The following is a 17055-nucleotide window of genomic DNA, read 5'->3' as shown; positions in this document are numbered from 1 at the left end:
GGTCGCTTTGGCAGAGGGAAGAACCTCGAAAATTTCTATGGATTGCACCTTTCTTCGCGGTAACCTCCACCATCCTCATCGGCCCAAGCAAGCTGTTGGTGGGACCATCGACGGACGACATCCAGCAGCGATCGCTCTTTGTAGCATAGCGGCAGCAAGGCACTGCTTCCGTAGCATCTAGGCAAAAGCGCAGGAAGCCTTTGAATAGGTCTCTGGAAGCCAATCCGACTGGCTGAGTCGCCAGCCTCATTCTCGACCTCTTAGCGCTTTTACGACCACGTAGCTTGCAAAGTCGCTCATCAGCACGACAAGTACGCTTTGAGCCCTCCGTCACTGCGTCTCATTCCCTTCTGCTCCCCTCTATACCCACCCGCACACACCATACACGATGGACGACGACCGCGAGACCGTGCGTCTGTGGCGAGTCAACAAGACGATCCACGAGCTCGTCCGTGATCGTGGCTACCTCGTCTCTGACGACGAGATCAACGTTGATCTCGAGACTTTCAAAGCGGAATATGCGCCCACCGGTGGCTCTGTCGACCGCACCAAGCTCAACTTCTTCACCGAGCACAGCGAGCACGAGAACCAACGTCTCTTCGTCTTCTACTCGATGGAGCGCAACGTTGGCGTCAAGACGATGCGTCAATTCATCAGCATCATGGAAGAACGTGATATTCAGAGAGGCATCATCATCTGGCCCGAAAAAATGACCAGTGCAGCACGCAAAGTCATCGATGCCATGAGAGGTACTTTCCATCTGGAGGACTTCGAAGAGGCCTTTTTGCTGGTTAATATCACGCACCATCATTTGGTGCCTAAGCACGAACCGTTGTATCCACAGGAGAAGAAGGATTTGCTCCAGAGGTACAGGTTGAAGGAAACGCAGTTGCCGAGGATCCAACAGGCAGATCCGGTGGCGAGGTACTTCGGTCTGCAAAGAGGTCAGGTGGTCAAGATTATCCGACCCAGCGAGACTAGTGGCCGATACTGCTCGTATAGGATCTGCATGTGATCACGGACGCTCAAGACGTCGTCCATCGCAAAGCTTGGTTCGGGCCTTGCCAATTACCATTCCCACACAACCTGCCGTTCTTCGCCGCCACCTCAAAACAAAAGTTGTAATAGTATCCTTCTCCTCTGCATCGTTTGCTGTGCTCTGACGTGCCTGTGCCCGGCACCCTGCGCTTGTGATTGTGGCTACATGTTTTGAGTGCTGTCCACCACATCCAGTTGAGCAAGAGTTAGGCCAGAGAGCTCCACAGTGGTGTTGGGCAGCGCGTGAATTGGGCTCGCGTGCCGGCGTGTGCGGCGGGATTTTGCAGAAAAAGTGTTGTTCTCGCTCCTGACGACTTGTCACTGACCTGCACATCGGTCGTCACCTCAACATCCTCCTGTCCATCTTGTTGGCACAACAGCAGCGTATGGTACCAGTGCAGCCTACTCGTAGCCTCATCTTTCCCTCCAACTGACCATCCTGCTCGCTGGAGCAGCAAACAGCAACAATGCCGAACGTGGAGAAGCCCACCGATCAAGCATCCTCCACCTCGACCGCCTACCCTCCAGCAGCCATCGCCACCACCAAAGTCCCTTCTTCAGATACACAAGCCGAGCAGGAATACTATCCGCCCCCAACATCAAGCTACTACTTTGGCGCACCAGACGCTAGCCGCGCATTTGGTGAGCCCCAAACGGGCACGCCTGGGCTACATCTGCCGAAGGAGATCGTACGGTGCGTTGATCGAGCCCTTTTTCCCTAGAGACACCTCGACCTGTCGCTGCCCGAGTGACGTCTTTCTTTCCTACCCTTCCAACTGCCGTGCCGCCCCGCCGTCGTCCGGCCCGGTTCGTCTCTCCTACGCTCGAGCTGGGGACGCTACAAGGCTCCACCTTCGCGAGGTAGACGCTTCGCGCCAGTTCTGTCCCAGCTATAGACGCTTCGAGCTTCCTCCACCTGAACTGCCCCTCTGTCTCAGCTGTCCCTTCGCAATCCAGCCTCGTCTCTTCTCTCGTCGAGCCTTTCTCGATACCTTACAAGGACATCCTCTCGCTGACTGTCTTTATTTGCATCACCACAGGATCGAACGAGACTATTCGCTCGGCGAACTACCCCAATACCACCCCTCTTTCCCACTCGAGCTCGAGACGCGGCTCAGTCCAACAACGTTTAGCGAAATCGTCAACGATATCAACAGCTTGCTCGTCGAGGCGCACAATTCGACGCGGGTGTGGGTGGATAACGTTGTTGCGATAGGCACGTTCTACCTCTCCACTCTGGTGCTCGGGACGCATTACAGACGCGTAAGTCACCCCCAACCCCTTCTCTTCGTAAGAGTCTTATGAGGAAATGACGTGCTGATACGATATGGGATGTGGGGGAAACAGACAATGAAGAAGCTCGACGAGCTGGTCGAGAGAGTGAACAGGGAGACGATGCACCCAGCAGGATTGAATCTCGTCCACCCGCACAGGACCGCATTCCTCTTTTTGGAGGTGGAATACTTTTAGACCCACGCACACACTGTTGCTTGCCATGCACAGCGCACAATATACCCCGGGATTCTCGCAGCAGAGCAGCGTGACTATGCGACTGGCAGTCTTTCGAGCAACGTGTGTGTGAGTGTCGGCGGCGGGCGGCAACGGTGTCAAACGGAGGGAGGGGTCGGCGTCTTCCACGGAGGAGACCCTGAGTTTTCTTTTTCGCAGGGTCCAAAAGCTTTTCGCCCACCGTTCTTCCTGGCGCACCACCATGCCCAAAAGGGGGCGCCCGCCTAGAGCTCACCCATTACGGTCACCCGCATCACGACGGAGCCAGGGCCACGATGGCTTCCACGCCCTCCACCGCCACCCAAGCTCCGGAAGAGGAACCGTTCACGTTCGTCCGTTCGCGCCGCCGTCCGGCTCCCACCCCAGCGCACCCAGGCAAGAGCGTGAGCAGCAGCACCGGTCTCACCGGCCCCTCGACTGGCTTCAATTACTCTTCCCCATCCACTTCCTCCTCCGGATCCGGTTTGAGAAGGAACGCAAAGAGGAACGGCAAAAGCGAGCAGCAGCTGGTCGAGGAGCAGATGGTGAGGGCGCGTCATGCGGTGGACACGTTTGTTCGGTATCTTGGGAGCGAGCTTTGCCGCGAAAGCAAGGGCAAGGGCAGGGAGGGAAGGGAAGGGAGGAGGAGCTATGCCGAGGAGCTTGCGGAGAGTGTGAGGGATGTTTGGGCTGCCGCATCGGTCCCGGAAGCCAACACGTCTGGCTCGATCGCAACATCCTCGAACACTGGCGAGCTAGAGACAACACCCGCACCAGCAGCATCAGCGCCACCATCAACATCGTCAGCATCGTCAGCAGCAGCAGTAGCACCGTCAGCACAAGACGCAGAATCAATCGAGGGCAGACCAGCTCGACCGCAGCGCATCGTATGCCTGGGTCTTGGCTCCCCGCTCACCTCACGCAGCGCGCAGATTCAGCTCGCGCTTCTGGTTGTTTTGCGCGACTACCTGCTGATGCTCAACACTGGCCTCGACGACGAGCACAGGTGCGGGGCAGAGGTGCAAGGGGAGACGAAGTGGAAGGGTGGGATGGAGTGTGTTGCGTACGATCCGGTGTTCACTGTGCATGATGTGGGATTGCTTAAACTGTACGGGGTGGCTGTCGCACCCTCTACAACTGTTCCCGGCGCCTCCGACTCTATCTCGGAAAGCGACGCCGCCCCACCCTCAGACTCCCGCACCGCTCCTCGTTCGAAAGATCCCCACAGTACACCCCCACCGAGCGAGGCAAAAAGCATCGAATCCTACTACACCAACATCCGCACTCCCACGCTGCTCTACATGCCCCACTGCGATCGGGAGCTGTACGAAGAAGTGCTCGTGCTCAACTACCCAGACGACAACGCAGACGCAGGCAGGCAAGTTGTGCTCCTCAGCAACCTCCTCACCAACTACACGCTACACAATTCCTCCCTCGAGACGAGCTATCCGACCCTTGCCAGGCTGGTGAATCGGTTTCAGGTGAGGGAGCTGCCCAACTGGGAGTCGGGGAAGAAAGCTTCCCCACTCAAACGGGACACAGTGGCGCATGAAGGAACGGAGAAAGGGGAGAGGGAGGAGCAGGACCAAGCGGTGCTACTGGCCGAATTCGCCCGTCTGTGGGACCGAAATGCTTTGCGAGATTTGGGCTTTCACTGGCTCTGAATCGCTCACTCTCCCACAACTCACATTGCCACCTAGCAGTCACTGTCTTGCGGTCCGAGCGACGACTGTGCACTTCGATTGCGTCTCGTAACAAGCGGCGCGCATCACCTCTGCGCAGCGCTGCTGCTGCTCCCGCTAGCATCAATCTCCTGACTCGCGCTGCCCCGGGCAAGCGCCTCCAACCCACTCAAGGGGTCCACCCGGTTGGGGCGCGTCGGAATCACGCTCTCCCGAAGATCGTACAGCTGGATCGACTCGAGGTACGTCGGATAGTCGATCTCCATGATGAACTGCTTGCTGCGCGTGGTCGAGTCGGCTTGCGATTCGTCGTCCTCGGAAGGGGGTTGTGCCGTTGCTGTCTCGCGCCAGGACCATCGTATCAGAGCGATTGCGAGAGACGGATCAAGACAGATTGAAAGATTAAAAGGATGGCAAGAGGAGAGTCAGAAAGGGTTCCCCCTGAAATGTAGGGAGGTTGCGACTTACCCAGTATAGCATTGCCCTCGCGATCCGTGGTGAGGCTCGCCTTGTTCTCCTTGATCAGAAAGCTGACGTGGAAGAAGTTCTCGATGGTGTTGACGAAGCTGTGCGGGTCGACTGCGAACCTGAACAAACACACGCCCTGGGGACCCTGCTGTTTGAGCAGTTGAGACACTTTGATGATGGCGCTGGTGCTTTCTCTGCCGGCGCTTTGCTGGAGATCCTGCTGACCGAGTGCGCGCGGAGCCTGTCTTTCCGCCGGTGCGTCTTCCACCCGTCTCGGTCCTAAGGACTTGCGTGTCTTTGGGACGGTGTCGAGGGGGCCGAGGAGGAAATCCATTGTCACCGCCCGTCTCGATACGCTTGCTGCTAATCTCCCCAATTTTGCCCAATCCCACTCGTTGACATTGCCCTCCGCTTCGTCGTCCTCGTCATCGCTATCGCCTCGCGCGGTGCGACGCTGCGCCGCCGCTTCACCCCCCACATACCGCGCGATGCGCGAAACAAACTCGTGCGTGTCAAACGCATCCGCGTTGAGCTTCATCTTCTTGGCCATGCGCGCCCCCATCTCGGACATACTCGTCAAGGTCTTGGTGTCGAGCACACTTTCGCTGGGCGCCACCACGCGTTCGTGCAACTCGTCCACTTGGGAGATGAGATCGACGAGGTCCGCCGGTTTGAGGGACGAGTCGCGCTTGGACTCTTCGGCGCGCGCGATGAGCGCCCGGTAGTCGGACCGGACGCGACGACGGTCGTCTGCATCCTGGCGCGGATTGTAGGTGAAGGCGGACGTGTCGGGTGGTGGAGGGCGCTTGCGCGGCGAGGAGGGGCCCGCTTGGGAGGAGGGGTCGGGTGTGCGTTGCGTTGCAGAAGGCATGATTCGCGGTGTTGAAGATGGAGTGGTGCGTCGGAGGTGGTAGGTGTAGGGCTAGGTGCTGCTCGCGGGTGCGATTGAGTGGATCGGTGCTGCTTAAAAGATTGCGACTGCTCTATGGGGAGCGGCTGTTTGAGATGTCGTCAATGGGGAGAAGAGCGCAGAACTCAGCACCGACGGGATGGACGATGGAGGAAAGGGTGAGAGGTGTGGATCCGCGGAGGCTCCGACAAAAGTGTTGGATTAGGGTTCTGAAGCGTCGTGTGTGGAGAGAGAGGCCTGCAGCGGCGCGCCGTGCCGTTGCCTTGAGAAAGATCAAATTTCTGGCGCGTGTGAGACGCGCGCTTGCTGCGTGGCGCAAATGAGAGGGACTTCCTACGCTCATCTTTTGCTTCCCACGGTCCTCTCACAGAGTCAAACACTTCAAAGCTTGATTAATCGGATGCTGTCCGAGCCCTCAGCGCAGAGACCAGAAATGACGCGAGCAGATAGTATGTACAAGTATCGTGTCATTGCAATCAATGGAACCAGGGAGGCGAGCCAAAGAATGCTAGCGGAGCCCAGCTTATTCTACAACCGAATCGTTCGTCTGGCGCTCGCTAGCAATGTACGTGGAATCCAAACGCTCAGCAGCACCCGCCATTCGACTGCGCCGCGACGTTCTGGCCTGCGCCCACCTTGAGCGTGCTCTTGCCACCTGCCTGGTTGTTGACGGTGCTGGATCCCATGCGGTCCTTGATCTGCTTGGCCATGGTCAAGAAGGCCTGCTCGACGTTGGTCGCCGACTTGGCCGACGTCTCGAGGAACGGAATCTGCAGCTGATCCGCAAACTCCTTGGCCGTCGCATACTCGACCACCTTCTTGTTGGTCAGATCCGACTTGTTGCCCACCAGCAGCTTGTTGACACCTTCGCAGGCGTATCGATCAATCTCTTGGAGCCATTGCTTGACGTTGCTGAACGTGTCGTTGTCTGTGACGTCGTAGACGACAATGATACCGTGCGCGCCACGGTAGTAAGACGAGGTGATGGTTCGGAAACGCTCCTGTCCCGCGGTGTCCCACTGTGGATGCAAAAGGAAGTGACGGATGATGTCAGTCCGAGCTCGGCTTCAATACGACGCTACACGGTCGGGTCGTCTGTGGAATCTTTGCGGGGCCCGCCGCCGTCTGTCGCTGTGCCGGCCTATTCATCGAATCTGTTCCGAGCATCCATGATTCGAAATGCCCGGTCGAGATTGACTGTTGCGGTCCACACGGTATCCGAATGCTCGTCCCTCGCGCTGGATCGCGCATTCCGCTGTCTGCGCTTGACGCTACCACAGGTGTGAGGATCTTCGAGCGAAGCGCAGCTCCAGCGCAGAGGCAAAAGATCGCCCTTTCCACAAGCAAAGCACCTGTGACCGCATCGTTCCAATACTCACGATCTGGAGCTTGACGGTCTTGCCCTCGAGCTCGATGGTGCGGATCTTGAAGTCGACGCCGATGGCTGTGAAAGCAGAAAAAATGATCAACATGGCCATGGTGTCAGTAAGGCTGTGCAAGCTTACGAGGTGTCGGCGATTGTCATGTAATGTACTGTGGAACTGGATACCTACTCGAAATATACGACTCAGTGTAGGTGTCGTCGGCGAATCGAAGAAGGAGACATGACTTTCCGACACCCGAGTCACCAATGAGCAGGAGCTTGAAGAGGTAGTCGTAGTCGGCAGAGAGGCCAGCCATTTTGAGCGCTTAGGTGCCGGTGCAGGGAGATGTGTGGTTGTTGTCGTACAGCTGCACAGTTTGCGTGGTGCAGTAAGAGGACAGTCGCGGATGATCCGGTGGTTGATGCGATGATTGAGGGTGGGCGACGACGAGATGATGGTAGTGGAGGTGAAAGGGCGTGTGCGTGTGTGTGTGTGTGTGATTCCAGAGCGCGATACGAGGCCGAGGTGTCGAAATTCACATCTCGGGAAAGCACAGCCAAAATCATCACGGCGAGACTCAGGGCTTAAGGCCCGAGCATGCGCAGCAGCTGCGCGTGTGAGAGAGTCGACTGTGTGTTGCTTGAGCCCGCTCAGCCAGGATCACACCGCGACAAGGCATTCTGAGGGGCTTTGTGACAGCACAGCAAATTGCAGAATTTTAAAGGAGTTGCAGGTGCGATCTCACAGCTGTGGTAACAAGTCGGTGTCGAGATCGGGCTTCGCGAAAGTGGAGATAGAGCTCGATCTGCGTTCGTGGAAGACGGTCCGGAGATGACGAAATTTCCTAGGTCGAGCAGCCACGAAATTCGAGATTTCTCGGAGAGCCGAGTGGAAATTGATTAGGGCCATCAGTGGCGATCCAAGCGAATCGACGGCTGGCATCGCGTGGTGGCAGCAGTGACAGGCTGCTTCATCTGTTTGTGTGGATGAAAGTGGTTTCGGGAACTGCCGCTTATTTCGGCGAGATTCCGATGAAGCCTTCTTTTACCGACGCTGATGGGACTCAGCTCATTGTTCGAGGTGGATGGTAGGCTTCGCTCTCTACAATCACATTTCACTCTGTCTCCCTCTCAGGCTTTGACAGCTCGGCTGCTCCCGCAAGCGCTCATCCGACAGGCTCGTTCAGCTGTCCTTGCGTTTGTCACGCATCCTTGTCGGCACCCCACCATCCATTTCTGTCATTGACATTGCTGCCGCTCGTCCAGCCGCTCTGTCATCTGGTCGACCCTTTCCGTTACAGCAGATCGGCTGTTACTTCGACCCCGAGGCTCTCGTCCGCGCAAGCCCTTTTCGGCATCAATCAGCAACGCTCTTGCGCCTTTGCCTGAGCAAACGTTGATACCATCGGTTGTCTGACTTCGGACCCTGCTTTAGGCTCCTCTCAACGCCTATAAGATCAGGCTCTGCCTCAGCCCTTACACCTGTCGGACGACCTTCTCTACCCCAACACTTCGACATCAACTTCTTTCTTCTCGACCTCGATCGGAACGGATCAGTAGCATACAACATGACCATCCCTCTCAACAACGGCGCCGGCCCCAGCCGCCTTTCCGCCTCCCCCAGAAAGACCTTCTACCCCGTCTGGCCAGAGACACACGATGAGGCAGAGTACTTCGAAGTGCCCCCAGATCATTTCTTGGCCCAGCAGCGAGGCGCCAACAAAGCTCAGCCAGCCAGCACGTCACAGCAAACCCTCGCGCGACGAGTTTCTTCGTCGTCCTCATCCACCTTCAGCGAAGCATCCATGCCCATCGCTGGTCTCAGCAATGTATCAGAAGCAGACGCTTTGTCATCGCCATTCTCATCACCACAGCCGCTGTCAGAGCTAGCGACAGCAGTTCGTGCTGGTATTCCTGCATTGCCGTCATCGCTCGGCCACATCGTCCAACCCCTCGACCGTCTTGCAGATGCAGTACCACGCCCAGCCGGCTTCTCCACCGTCGACGAGCACATTCCAGATACATCTACGCTTGCTGCTGCCGATTTTGACGTCGACGTTCGTTCCGGTTTCCTGCCACCCGAGGCGCCCGTCCGGCGTCTCGGTGGGGTGCATGCTGAGCAGTGGGAGAATGCGCTCGACGAAGCAAAACGCATCCCCCTTATGCAGGGCGGCGGTGGTGCCACCATCACCCAACACCAACGCCTTCTCGCCCGTCGCTGGCGTCGCGCGCTTCGTGAGATGCCAGTACTGCCTCTGTCCGAAGAGCTCGCCAACGACATTCGCTTCGCACGTCGAGGCCATGTCGTCCTCTCCTTCCTCGCTCATTTCTACATCCACAGCCAACCGCCTAAAGCCTCCGACGCTGCGATTCCGCAACGCAGCTGGCTTAACGTCTTCTCGCGCAAGTCGGTCGAGGAGCTCCAAGATGAGCAGGACCTCGTCGACGAGCTCGCCGGCAAGTATCTGCGCCGCGTGCCCGCCGCCATCGCCGTCCCCTGGGTTCAGCTCTCGCAGAAGCTCGACTTGCCGCCCGTTCTCACTTACGCCACCACCGTCTTGTGGAATTGGGAATACGTCGACGCCTCCCGCGGCCTCGAACCGGACAACATGCGAATCGTCGAGACCTTCACAGCAACGCCGTCCGAGCACCACTTCTTCTTCACTTCGCTGCTCATCGAAGCGCGGGGCGTCGAGGCGCTCGAGCTCATGCGTGTCAGTTTGGACGAGGCGTTCGTGGCGGATCGCGTTGCACGCAGGCGTATCGCTGGGTACCTCAACAGGCTAGCAGTCGTGCTCAAGGATCTGACCAAGCTCCTGCACGATGTGCGCAACGGATGCGACCCAAAGATCTTCTACTGGGGGATTCGGCCTTGGTTCGTTGGCAGCGATACGGTGGACAAGGGCGAGCAAGTGGGATGGCACTTCGAAGGTGTGGACGCGGAAGGTGTCAAGCGTGTCTTTTCTGGGCCGTCGGCGGGTCAGAGCTCGATGATCCACGCAATCGATGTCTTCTTGGACGTCGACCACACTCGCAGGAAGGAGAGACTTAACCGTCCCGCTGCGACTGCAACGAGCGATGCGAGGGGCGCAGATGCCACGTTTATGGAGCGCATGTCGCTCTACATGCCCGGACACCACCGAGCGTTCCTGTCGCACCTGCGCAACGTTTCGTTCGACGACGACGTGGACGAGGAGGACGACCTCAGTGACATGTCTGCCTCTGTTGCGTCGGACAGCGATGGTGAGGAGGAGGCACAGCCGCGAGAGCTCCCGCATCCCATCCGCAGCCTGGCGCTCAAATCCAAGACCGAGGAGCACGACGAGGGTCTCCCCGCTGCCTACGACAACGCACTTAAGGAGCTCAAAGCCCTGCGTGACGAGCACATGAAGGTGGCCTACCTCTACATTGTCGCCCAAGCGCGTGGTTCTCCACCCGACGCCTATGCGCCCCTTCCTCGTGGATTCACCGGTCAGCTCGAAGTCGACCGACGTTTGGTGGCCAAAGCCAAGGCGAAAGCGCACGCCGATGCCGAGGCCGAAGCGGCTGCGCTGCTCGATCCCAACTCGAAGGACAACGGCGGCGGCGCAAAGGGAACAGGTGGCACTGACCTCGTGAGTTTCCTCCGCGACTGCCGTGTCAACACCATCGACGCGCTCATCCTCGCCAAGGAGGTTGCCACGTCCACTGCGGCGAGTGTTACGACTGCCGTCAGCGGTGTCGCCACCTCGTCGACGGCCAACGCTGCGGGAAGTTCATCAGGTCAGTCCACCACCCCTTCTGCCTCGCAAACCGTTGACCCGACCGTGACTGACGAATACAACGCCGCGTCTGCTACCGATACCGATGCAACACTGCAGATCTGGGCCGTTGACATCTCGGCCCACCCAACTCTTCTCACGGACGAATCTCTTCGCGAGATTGTGGAGACCCTCCTTCCGGGGGCACACAACGCCGCTGACCGAGCAAAAGTGCTCAAGTATTACCGGCAGCCAGACCGCGTGCGGTCGCTCGTTGCGCGTCTCCTGCCGCGTCTGCTCCTTGCTACGCGATTCAACATCGATCCTGCCACTGTGCGATTCGGAGTCACGCCGCAGGGTCGGCCATTCGTCTCAGCGCCCAGCGTCGGGCTGGACTTCAACATCTCGCATGACGGAGATTGGGTTGTCCTTGCCTTTTCCACCGCCGGCATTCGGGTAGGCATCGACGCGATGGGCGTTGAGCTGCCGCGCTATGAGCAGAGCATAAGGAGTTTCGTAGAGACCATGGATATGGCGCTCACCGCGCGCGAAACGGCGTGGGTGCTGAATTGTCCGGAACAGCAGGGTTTGAAAAGGTTGTTCAGTCTGTGGACGCACAAAGAGGCGTACACGAAGAATCTCGGCTTGGGGCTGGGGTTCGATTTCAAGCGCGTCGAGTTGGAGGGTGGGGCGATGCGGGTGGATGGTGAGACGGTGGAGAAGTATGGGTGGGTGGATGTGATGCTGGATGGAGAGGTGGAGAGTCAGGTGGTGGTATGTCATGGTCCGTATGAGGAGAAGCAGGTGAGGGGGAGGCAGATGACCGCAGAGCAGGCGGAGGGACGGGGGATCTTGCGCAGGATGACGCTCCAGGGGCTGCTGGACGAGGCTAAGACGGTCTTTGCCGCTTTGTAGAGATCACGCCGCACTCGTCACACGGATAGAATGGTCACTTCGTCTTTCGTCACATCCTTTGCCGCACGTGCGGTCCGTCAGACTGTGTGGTTGGGCCACGAATTGGCTCCTGAGAGCGCCTGGAGTGGCTCGAATGTCATTGCATTGACTGACTGTGGTTCAATGTGAGACCAGCGTCTCAGCCAACACCAGCACCTCCTGCAGCACCGTCACCCCTTGCCCCTTCTCCTCCTTCCTCTCGCCCCTCTCATCCACCACCTCGTCGCTCCAGCCCAAAAGCAGCACTCTCACTGCGCCAAACCGCACCACTTCCGCCAGCCCATCATCCAGGAGATAACTCAGTCTTGCTTGCACCGTCTGCTCTGCCTTCGTCCCCTCCTCGGTGGATCGGAAGAACGTCGACCCACTGCGCAGGGCGTGCATCTCCAGCGTCACGGGCGGAAGTGGCACGAGGGACGATCCCAAATGCTGCACCCCTAGCGTCGGCAAGAAGGACGCGGGGATCTCGACATGTCCCGTTGGCCGTGTAAGCGCCTGAGCATGCGTCTCGATGTGCACCTTGTACTGCGATTCCACTTTCTCCCATGCTACGGTTGGCTCTGGCAACGCTGCCCTCTCCTCCTTCTCCCCCTCGCCTTGCTGTGAGGTCTTCTCGTCCACCACAGTCGCCTCCGCCAACCCCACCTTGGGCGGCAGAGGTGGAGCAGGAGACCCACTCCGACCAGCACCTTCAGAATCGGTCGACGTACGCGGTCGCAACGACAACGAGCTATTGCGCACGAGGTTCGAGAGGTTCGTCTGCAACCGCACTTTGGTGAGTGCCGATGAGACGGGCGTGGAGGTTCGGCTGGGTGTGGGTGTTTTGCGTGGCGTCGAGGGTCGGTCGTCCCCCAGCGCCGCTGGGAGAGGAGGTGGAGCGGTGTGGGAAGGGAGCGGGGGCGGGGGCGAGATCACGCAGTGCTGAAGGGCGAGTGAGAGCGTGCGTCGGACGGAGAGACGTTCGATTGCTGCGGTGGGGGTAGGTTTGGCGCGAGGCGAGGCGATCTCGGATAGAGGCGTGTCGTCGTCGTCTTCGTCTGCGGTGGGTTGTGATGGTGGGCCGGTGTCGGGTGTGTGTGGTGGAAGGAGGTGAGAGGAGACGTCGCAGATGGTGAGGTCGATGTCCAGACCGATGGCTTCACCGACGCGGACGGTGCGCAGAGCATCGATCGCAGAAGGTTGCAGCGTAAGCTGCGTTCGCAGTTGCGGGACGAGCTTCGTCGTGCTGCTGGAGACGGTGACAGGTGGAGCGGCGACGCGCCGTCGAACGAGTTGTGACGTTTGCAATCGACCCGGTTCACCAAGTGACATTCGCCAGCTAATGTCCAAATGGCCCAATGCATCACCTTTGATCGAATGGCCGTCGGGTGATACGCCGAGGTCGATCCCGCCCTTCGTCACTTCGTCTGTCAACGAGGTCGCTTGGGAGGGCGTGAGGGTGAAGAGGTACTGTCGAATGTCTCCATCGCCCAGCAGCTCGTTTGTCCCCTTGTACAGCCACATGTCCGCGCCCTTCCCTTTCCCTGCACGATCGTCTTCTGTTTCGCCCCCGCTGTTCAAAGTCGGCCTGTCGACACTGGTCCACCTCCACCCGGGCGCACTCTTCAACGCCATCCCAGTAAACACCAAACTCGCTCCGTTCCCGGCCACATTCTGAACCTGGACTTCCAGCTCGACCCTCTTCCTCACCGCTGCCTCCGGATGGTAAAGCGAACTGGCGTGTCTTGGCTGATGCACCTTCGTTCTGACGCTGATCGGAGATCTGTCCACCGCAAACTTGTAGAACTTTCGAAAACTTCTCTCTGTCCACACTTCCACTCCGTCCTGCTGCGAGACAGACTTGTAGCCGACGGTGCAGACGAGGACGTGTGGGCCGAGGTCTTTGATGTCGTATCCGAGGGACGTTTCGAGTGCTTGTCCCTGGTCGAGCTCCCATATTGGCCGACCTTGATCATCTTCGATGGTGGGGTCGGGCTCATATCGGGTGGGGTTGGGGAGTATGACGTGTGCGAGCTGGTGCCAGCGGCCTGAGTCGGTCGAGGCGCCTGCGTTGGGGTCTGAGGCGCCGACCTGCATCTCGACGCGCAGGCTTGGCTCGCGCACCGCCGTCGCGGATTCATTCCGCACACAAAGGTATGTGCGGAATGTCTCACCGAGGTAGAGCGTACCGAATGAGTTCGGCAGCACGAGTAGGGGGCTGATGGGGAAGCTGTCCGCCGCCGAGGACGAGGATACTCCCTCCCACCGATTCGAGAGCAGATCGTGCGACAGGCCATCCTGGATGCCTTGCCCTACAGCCTCGATGAGTGGATTGCGAGAGTTGTCCTCAGATGCTTCGTAGTACGGCTTCTCGCTAACCACTAGGGAGGGGGCGGACGCACGCATCACTTTGAGCGAGAGCAGGTGTGGACCGGCATTTTGGGCGGGTGTGGGTGATGCCGGGGGTGGACCTTGTGTGGAGGACGGAGGCGGCGCGCGGGACAAGCCTGAGGCGGCCGCCGCCGGCGCTGCGAGGGACGCCATCGGGTCGATAGATGGTGGTCTCGTCCGTCCAAGTGGCTTGAACTGTTGCTAGAAGCGTTGTCGCGAAGTAGATGATGGGGTCAGAAGAACTCGAGAAGCAACCCAGAGAAAGGGTCCAAGGGCGGACCGTGCAGCAACCGGATTTTTCGAACATGTTGGATCGCATCCGTTCTCGCCGTGCGCGAATTTTTCTCACACCATCACCACAGCGACGCTTCCGCGAGTCAATGGGCGCATCCACCCACGCTTGTTGCTGTCATCGAACGTCTATTGCTCTTGTGTCTATGTAGGGAACGTATCACAGCTCCTCGTCATCCTCTCCGAGCGCAGCGAACATCCTCACGTGGTAATCGGCCAACATGAGCATGCCCACCAGCACCGCCGCGATCACCGTCAAACTCACCACCTGTTCCAACGTCAACCCTTCCCAAGCGAGAACAACGCTCTCCGGCATCCAGCTGCCCACTCTCTCCACCATCCCTTCGGGCTTCACCAGCTTCCTCCGCTCCCTCAGCCTCTCGAGCTTGTGCCCGTGCGCGTCTTCGAGCTCGATCTTGAGCTTGTGCACCACACCCGCTCGCGTATCCTTGTGCTCTACATAGAGCGTTTGAAGTTCCGCATCGAACCTCGTCTCGCAGTCAGAAGTGGTGATGCTGAACCGTCGGTTCTTGTAGTGATACCCTGGAAGGAAGATCTCTGTCACCGTCGAAGTGGTTGAGGAGTTCTTCCACTGTACCTCGAAGAAGAGCGATTCGACATCGAACGACGTATACACCTGTTCTCCGGCCACCTTGACGGCGTACGGTCGGATGATGGATTCCAAGCACCGACCGCCGCGGTAGAGCTCGTCGTCTTCGTGCGAGGCGTTGCGGAAGTCAGAGCGCAGTGTGGGGTGATCGGGCAAGTCACCATTGGTGAAGCTGAAATCTTCGAAATTCCACCCGTCCCCGTAGGCGACGCGGTTGGCGGGGTTGTAGTTCCACAGTGTGAATCCGAGCCCGAGCTGCTCCATGGCGTTGATCAGCGCGTCGAGCAGTTGGGACTGCTTCGTATAGTCCCCTGTGCGGTATGCGGTGCGGGCATTGATGTCGAACGGCAGACCCACTTCGCCGATGATGATCGGCACGGACCCAAGCGAGGCCAGAGCAAGCTCTTTGATCTTTGACATCTGCACCAGGTAGTTCTTTCGCAAGCCTTGTACACCGAAATAGAGCGCTTTGGGTAGAAACATCCCCCGGCTGAGACCTTGGACGTTGACACTCATCCACGCGTGCGCTCGGGAGAAGACCACGTTGAGGTCGTAAAAGTGCGGCGCGTAGACGAACCTCGCCTCGCCACCAGGTCGGGGCGTGTCGATGAGGGTTTTGGTGGCGTACTTCTGATTGTAGGCCGCTTGTTTGTACTCCGCGGCGAGATTGGGGTCTTCGATGACGCGGGCGGGGATCCACGGTGGGACAAACTCGTTCGGCACCGGCTCGACGAATGTGAATGCTTTGGAACGGTTGACGCGGTCCGAGAAGCGCTTGAGGAAGGGTGCGAAGCAGTCGCGGTACCATTCGATGCGTTGGCCTTCCCGACCTTGACGGTGGTCCTTCTCGAAGTAATCGTATTGTAGGACGACAGGGACTTGTTTGGATTCGTCCCATTCCCAGACTCCGTGTGCTCGCCAGATGCACATCCCTTGATCCTTGTCTGCGTTCGACACGCCATTGGATGTACGAGACGAGGGCAGCCAGCAAGACTTGCCCTTGGGATCGATCGTAGCCCTGTGCGAAACTCGGGTCGGGAATGGCCACGACTTGACGTAGAACTTGACGTTCTGCTTGTAGCCGCTCCCGAGGGCAAGCGCTTGAATCAACGACGGGTAGTGTCCGATATGCAAATCCGTGTCGTAGTTCCAAGCGTGAAAGTCGTGCAGGTTGATAAGTCCCCGATGCGGCTCGTTCATGGGTTCGAAGCCCAGGCATGCTTCCAATGGTAGCAATCGATCTGCTAGTGCACCAAAGGCCTCGATGTAGGAGTTCTGCAGAAAGGTCTGCAGACCCACTTGCTTGTCTCCATCCTTGATCGTCGTCTTTGGTGCCAAAGCGTCGCCTGCCCAAAACAGCGTCGCCATGGTTGCCGGTGCCAACTTTTGATATCCGGATGGCCAGAGGAACGCGCCGCTCTCCTCCCTCTTCTTCCCTGGGGTAGCTTCTCGCTTCTGCTTCTCGTCCACACAGTGGATGTACGCAGCGCCCGTCTCTGTGAACGCCTCGATGTCCAACCCCGCCACCTCGAACGTCCACCCTGGCGCACCAGATCCGCCGCTGAAGCGCGACCACACATCCTGGTGCACGCACACAAAGCACTTCAACCCGTACTCCGCCATACACGTCACCAGCTTCTCCAGATAGTCTACGTAGTCCGTATCGACATCGTCCTTCCCTGGACCCTTGTGGGAGATCGACTCCCAGGTCACGAGCAATCGAATGAGCGGCAACCCCCACGCGCGGAGCCGGGCGAAATGCAGCGGTGCTTCCTCGAGAGGGAAAGGTCGTCCGACAAACGACACGGTGCGATGCGTCTCGTAAAATTCTTCGTGCAGGTGTGAGAGTCCGTTCGGCGATGTCGGCAGTTTGGAAGATCCAGCAATGTTGACGCCGTGCAGGTTGATGGTTCGACCGAGGGAATCTACGAATCGTCCGTTTTCTATGCGCAGGCCGGATGGACCGAGGGCGGCATCCGACAGATCGGTGGCCGCGTATTTGGTCTCCATCGCGCTCTATGGTGGCCTTGGCCTCAGGTCTATGGGATGTGGTGTAGGTTGCGGTGGAACGAAGAAGAGAAGGTTGGTGTTGGTCTGTGTTGCTCTCGGACAAACGCTTGGCAGCCAGCACGAGCCACGTT

At 58.6% G+C, this 17055-nt stretch overlaps 8 protein-coding genes across 8 annotated transcripts; 4 read left to right on the top strand and 4 right to left on the bottom strand.

Annotated features, from left to right (window-relative positions):
• Positions 1-388: 388 nt before the first annotated feature.
• PSEUBRA_002462 (RNA polymerase, subunit H/Rpb5 C-terminal) lies at positions 389-1015 on the top strand (the record flags this gene model as incomplete). The annotated part of the gene is made up of 1 exon (XM_059464825.1): positions 389-1015. The coding sequence occupies one exon, from the start codon at positions 389-391 to the stop codon at positions 1013-1015; it is 627 nt and encodes a 208-aa protein (XP_059321276.1).
• A 490-nt stretch (positions 1016-1505) lies between these two features.
• On the top strand, positions 1506-2508 carry PSEUBRA_002461 (Golgin subfamily A member 7/ERF4; the record flags this gene model as incomplete). Its single annotated transcript, XM_016435636.2, has 3 exons — positions 1506-1732; positions 2079-2301; positions 2386-2508. 3 exons carry the CDS (start codon positions 1506-1508, stop codon positions 2506-2508), a joined length of 573 nt encoding a protein of 190 aa, XP_016293051.2.
• Positions 2509-2822: 314 nt separating this feature from the next.
• Positions 2823-4190, top strand: PSEUBRA_002460 (Sensitivity To Red Light Reduced-like, SRR1; the record flags this gene model as incomplete). The annotated part of the gene is made up of 1 exon (XM_059464824.1): positions 2823-4190. One exon carries the CDS (start codon positions 2823-2825, stop codon positions 4188-4190), a length of 1368 nt encoding a protein of 455 aa, XP_059321275.1.
• A 104-nt stretch (positions 4191-4294) lies between these two features.
• PSEUBRA_002459 (Non-structural maintenance of chromosome element 4, C-terminal) lies at positions 4295-5547 on the bottom strand (the record flags this gene model as incomplete). The annotated part of the gene is made up of 2 exons (XM_016435607.1): positions 4295-4545; positions 4677-5547. 2 exons carry the CDS (start codon positions 5545-5547, stop codon positions 4295-4297), a joined length of 1122 nt encoding a protein of 373 aa, XP_016293050.1.
• A 623-nt stretch (positions 5548-6170) lies between these two features.
• PSEUBRA_002458 (Small GTPase superfamily) lies at positions 6171-7266 on the bottom strand (the record flags this gene model as incomplete). The annotated part of the gene is made up of 3 exons (XM_016435610.1): positions 6171-6605; positions 6966-7030; positions 7140-7266. The coding sequence occupies 3 exons, from the start codon at positions 7264-7266 to the stop codon at positions 6171-6173; spliced, it is 627 nt and encodes a 208-aa protein (XP_016293049.1).
• Positions 7267-8517: 1251 nt separating this feature from the next.
• Positions 8518-11604, top strand: PSEUBRA_002457 (Indoleamine 2,3-dioxygenase; the record flags this gene model as incomplete). Its single annotated transcript, XM_059464823.1, has 1 exon — positions 8518-11604. One exon carries the CDS (start codon positions 8518-8520, stop codon positions 11602-11604), a length of 3087 nt encoding a protein of 1028 aa, XP_059320744.1.
• Positions 11605-11763: 159 nt separating this feature from the next.
• PSEUBRA_002456 (Protein of unknown function DUF974) lies at positions 11764-14166 on the bottom strand (the record flags this gene model as incomplete). The annotated part of the gene is made up of 1 exon (XM_016435613.2): positions 11764-14166. One exon carries the CDS (start codon positions 14164-14166, stop codon positions 11764-11766), a length of 2403 nt encoding a protein of 800 aa, XP_016293047.2.
• Positions 14167-14464: 298 nt separating this feature from the next.
• On the bottom strand, positions 14465-16924 carry PSEUBRA_002455 (Glycoside hydrolase, family 5; the record flags this gene model as incomplete). The annotated part of the gene is made up of 1 exon (XM_016435611.1): positions 14465-16924. One exon carries the CDS (start codon positions 16922-16924, stop codon positions 14465-14467), a length of 2460 nt encoding a protein of 819 aa, XP_016293046.1.
• Between the last annotated feature and the right edge of the window lie 131 nt (positions 16925-17055).

The sequence above is a fragment of the Kalmanozyma brasiliensis genome, assembly GCF_000497045.1.
Source record: "Kalmanozyma brasiliensis GHG001 unplaced genomic scaffold PSEUBRA_SCAF19, whole genome shotgun sequence".
Lineage (NCBI taxonomy): Eukaryota > Fungi > Basidiomycota > Ustilaginomycetes > Ustilaginales > Kalmanozyma > Kalmanozyma brasiliensis.
The sequence above is the reverse complement of the archived record's forward strand: the minus strand, read 5'-3'. Positions and strand labels throughout refer to the sequence as shown.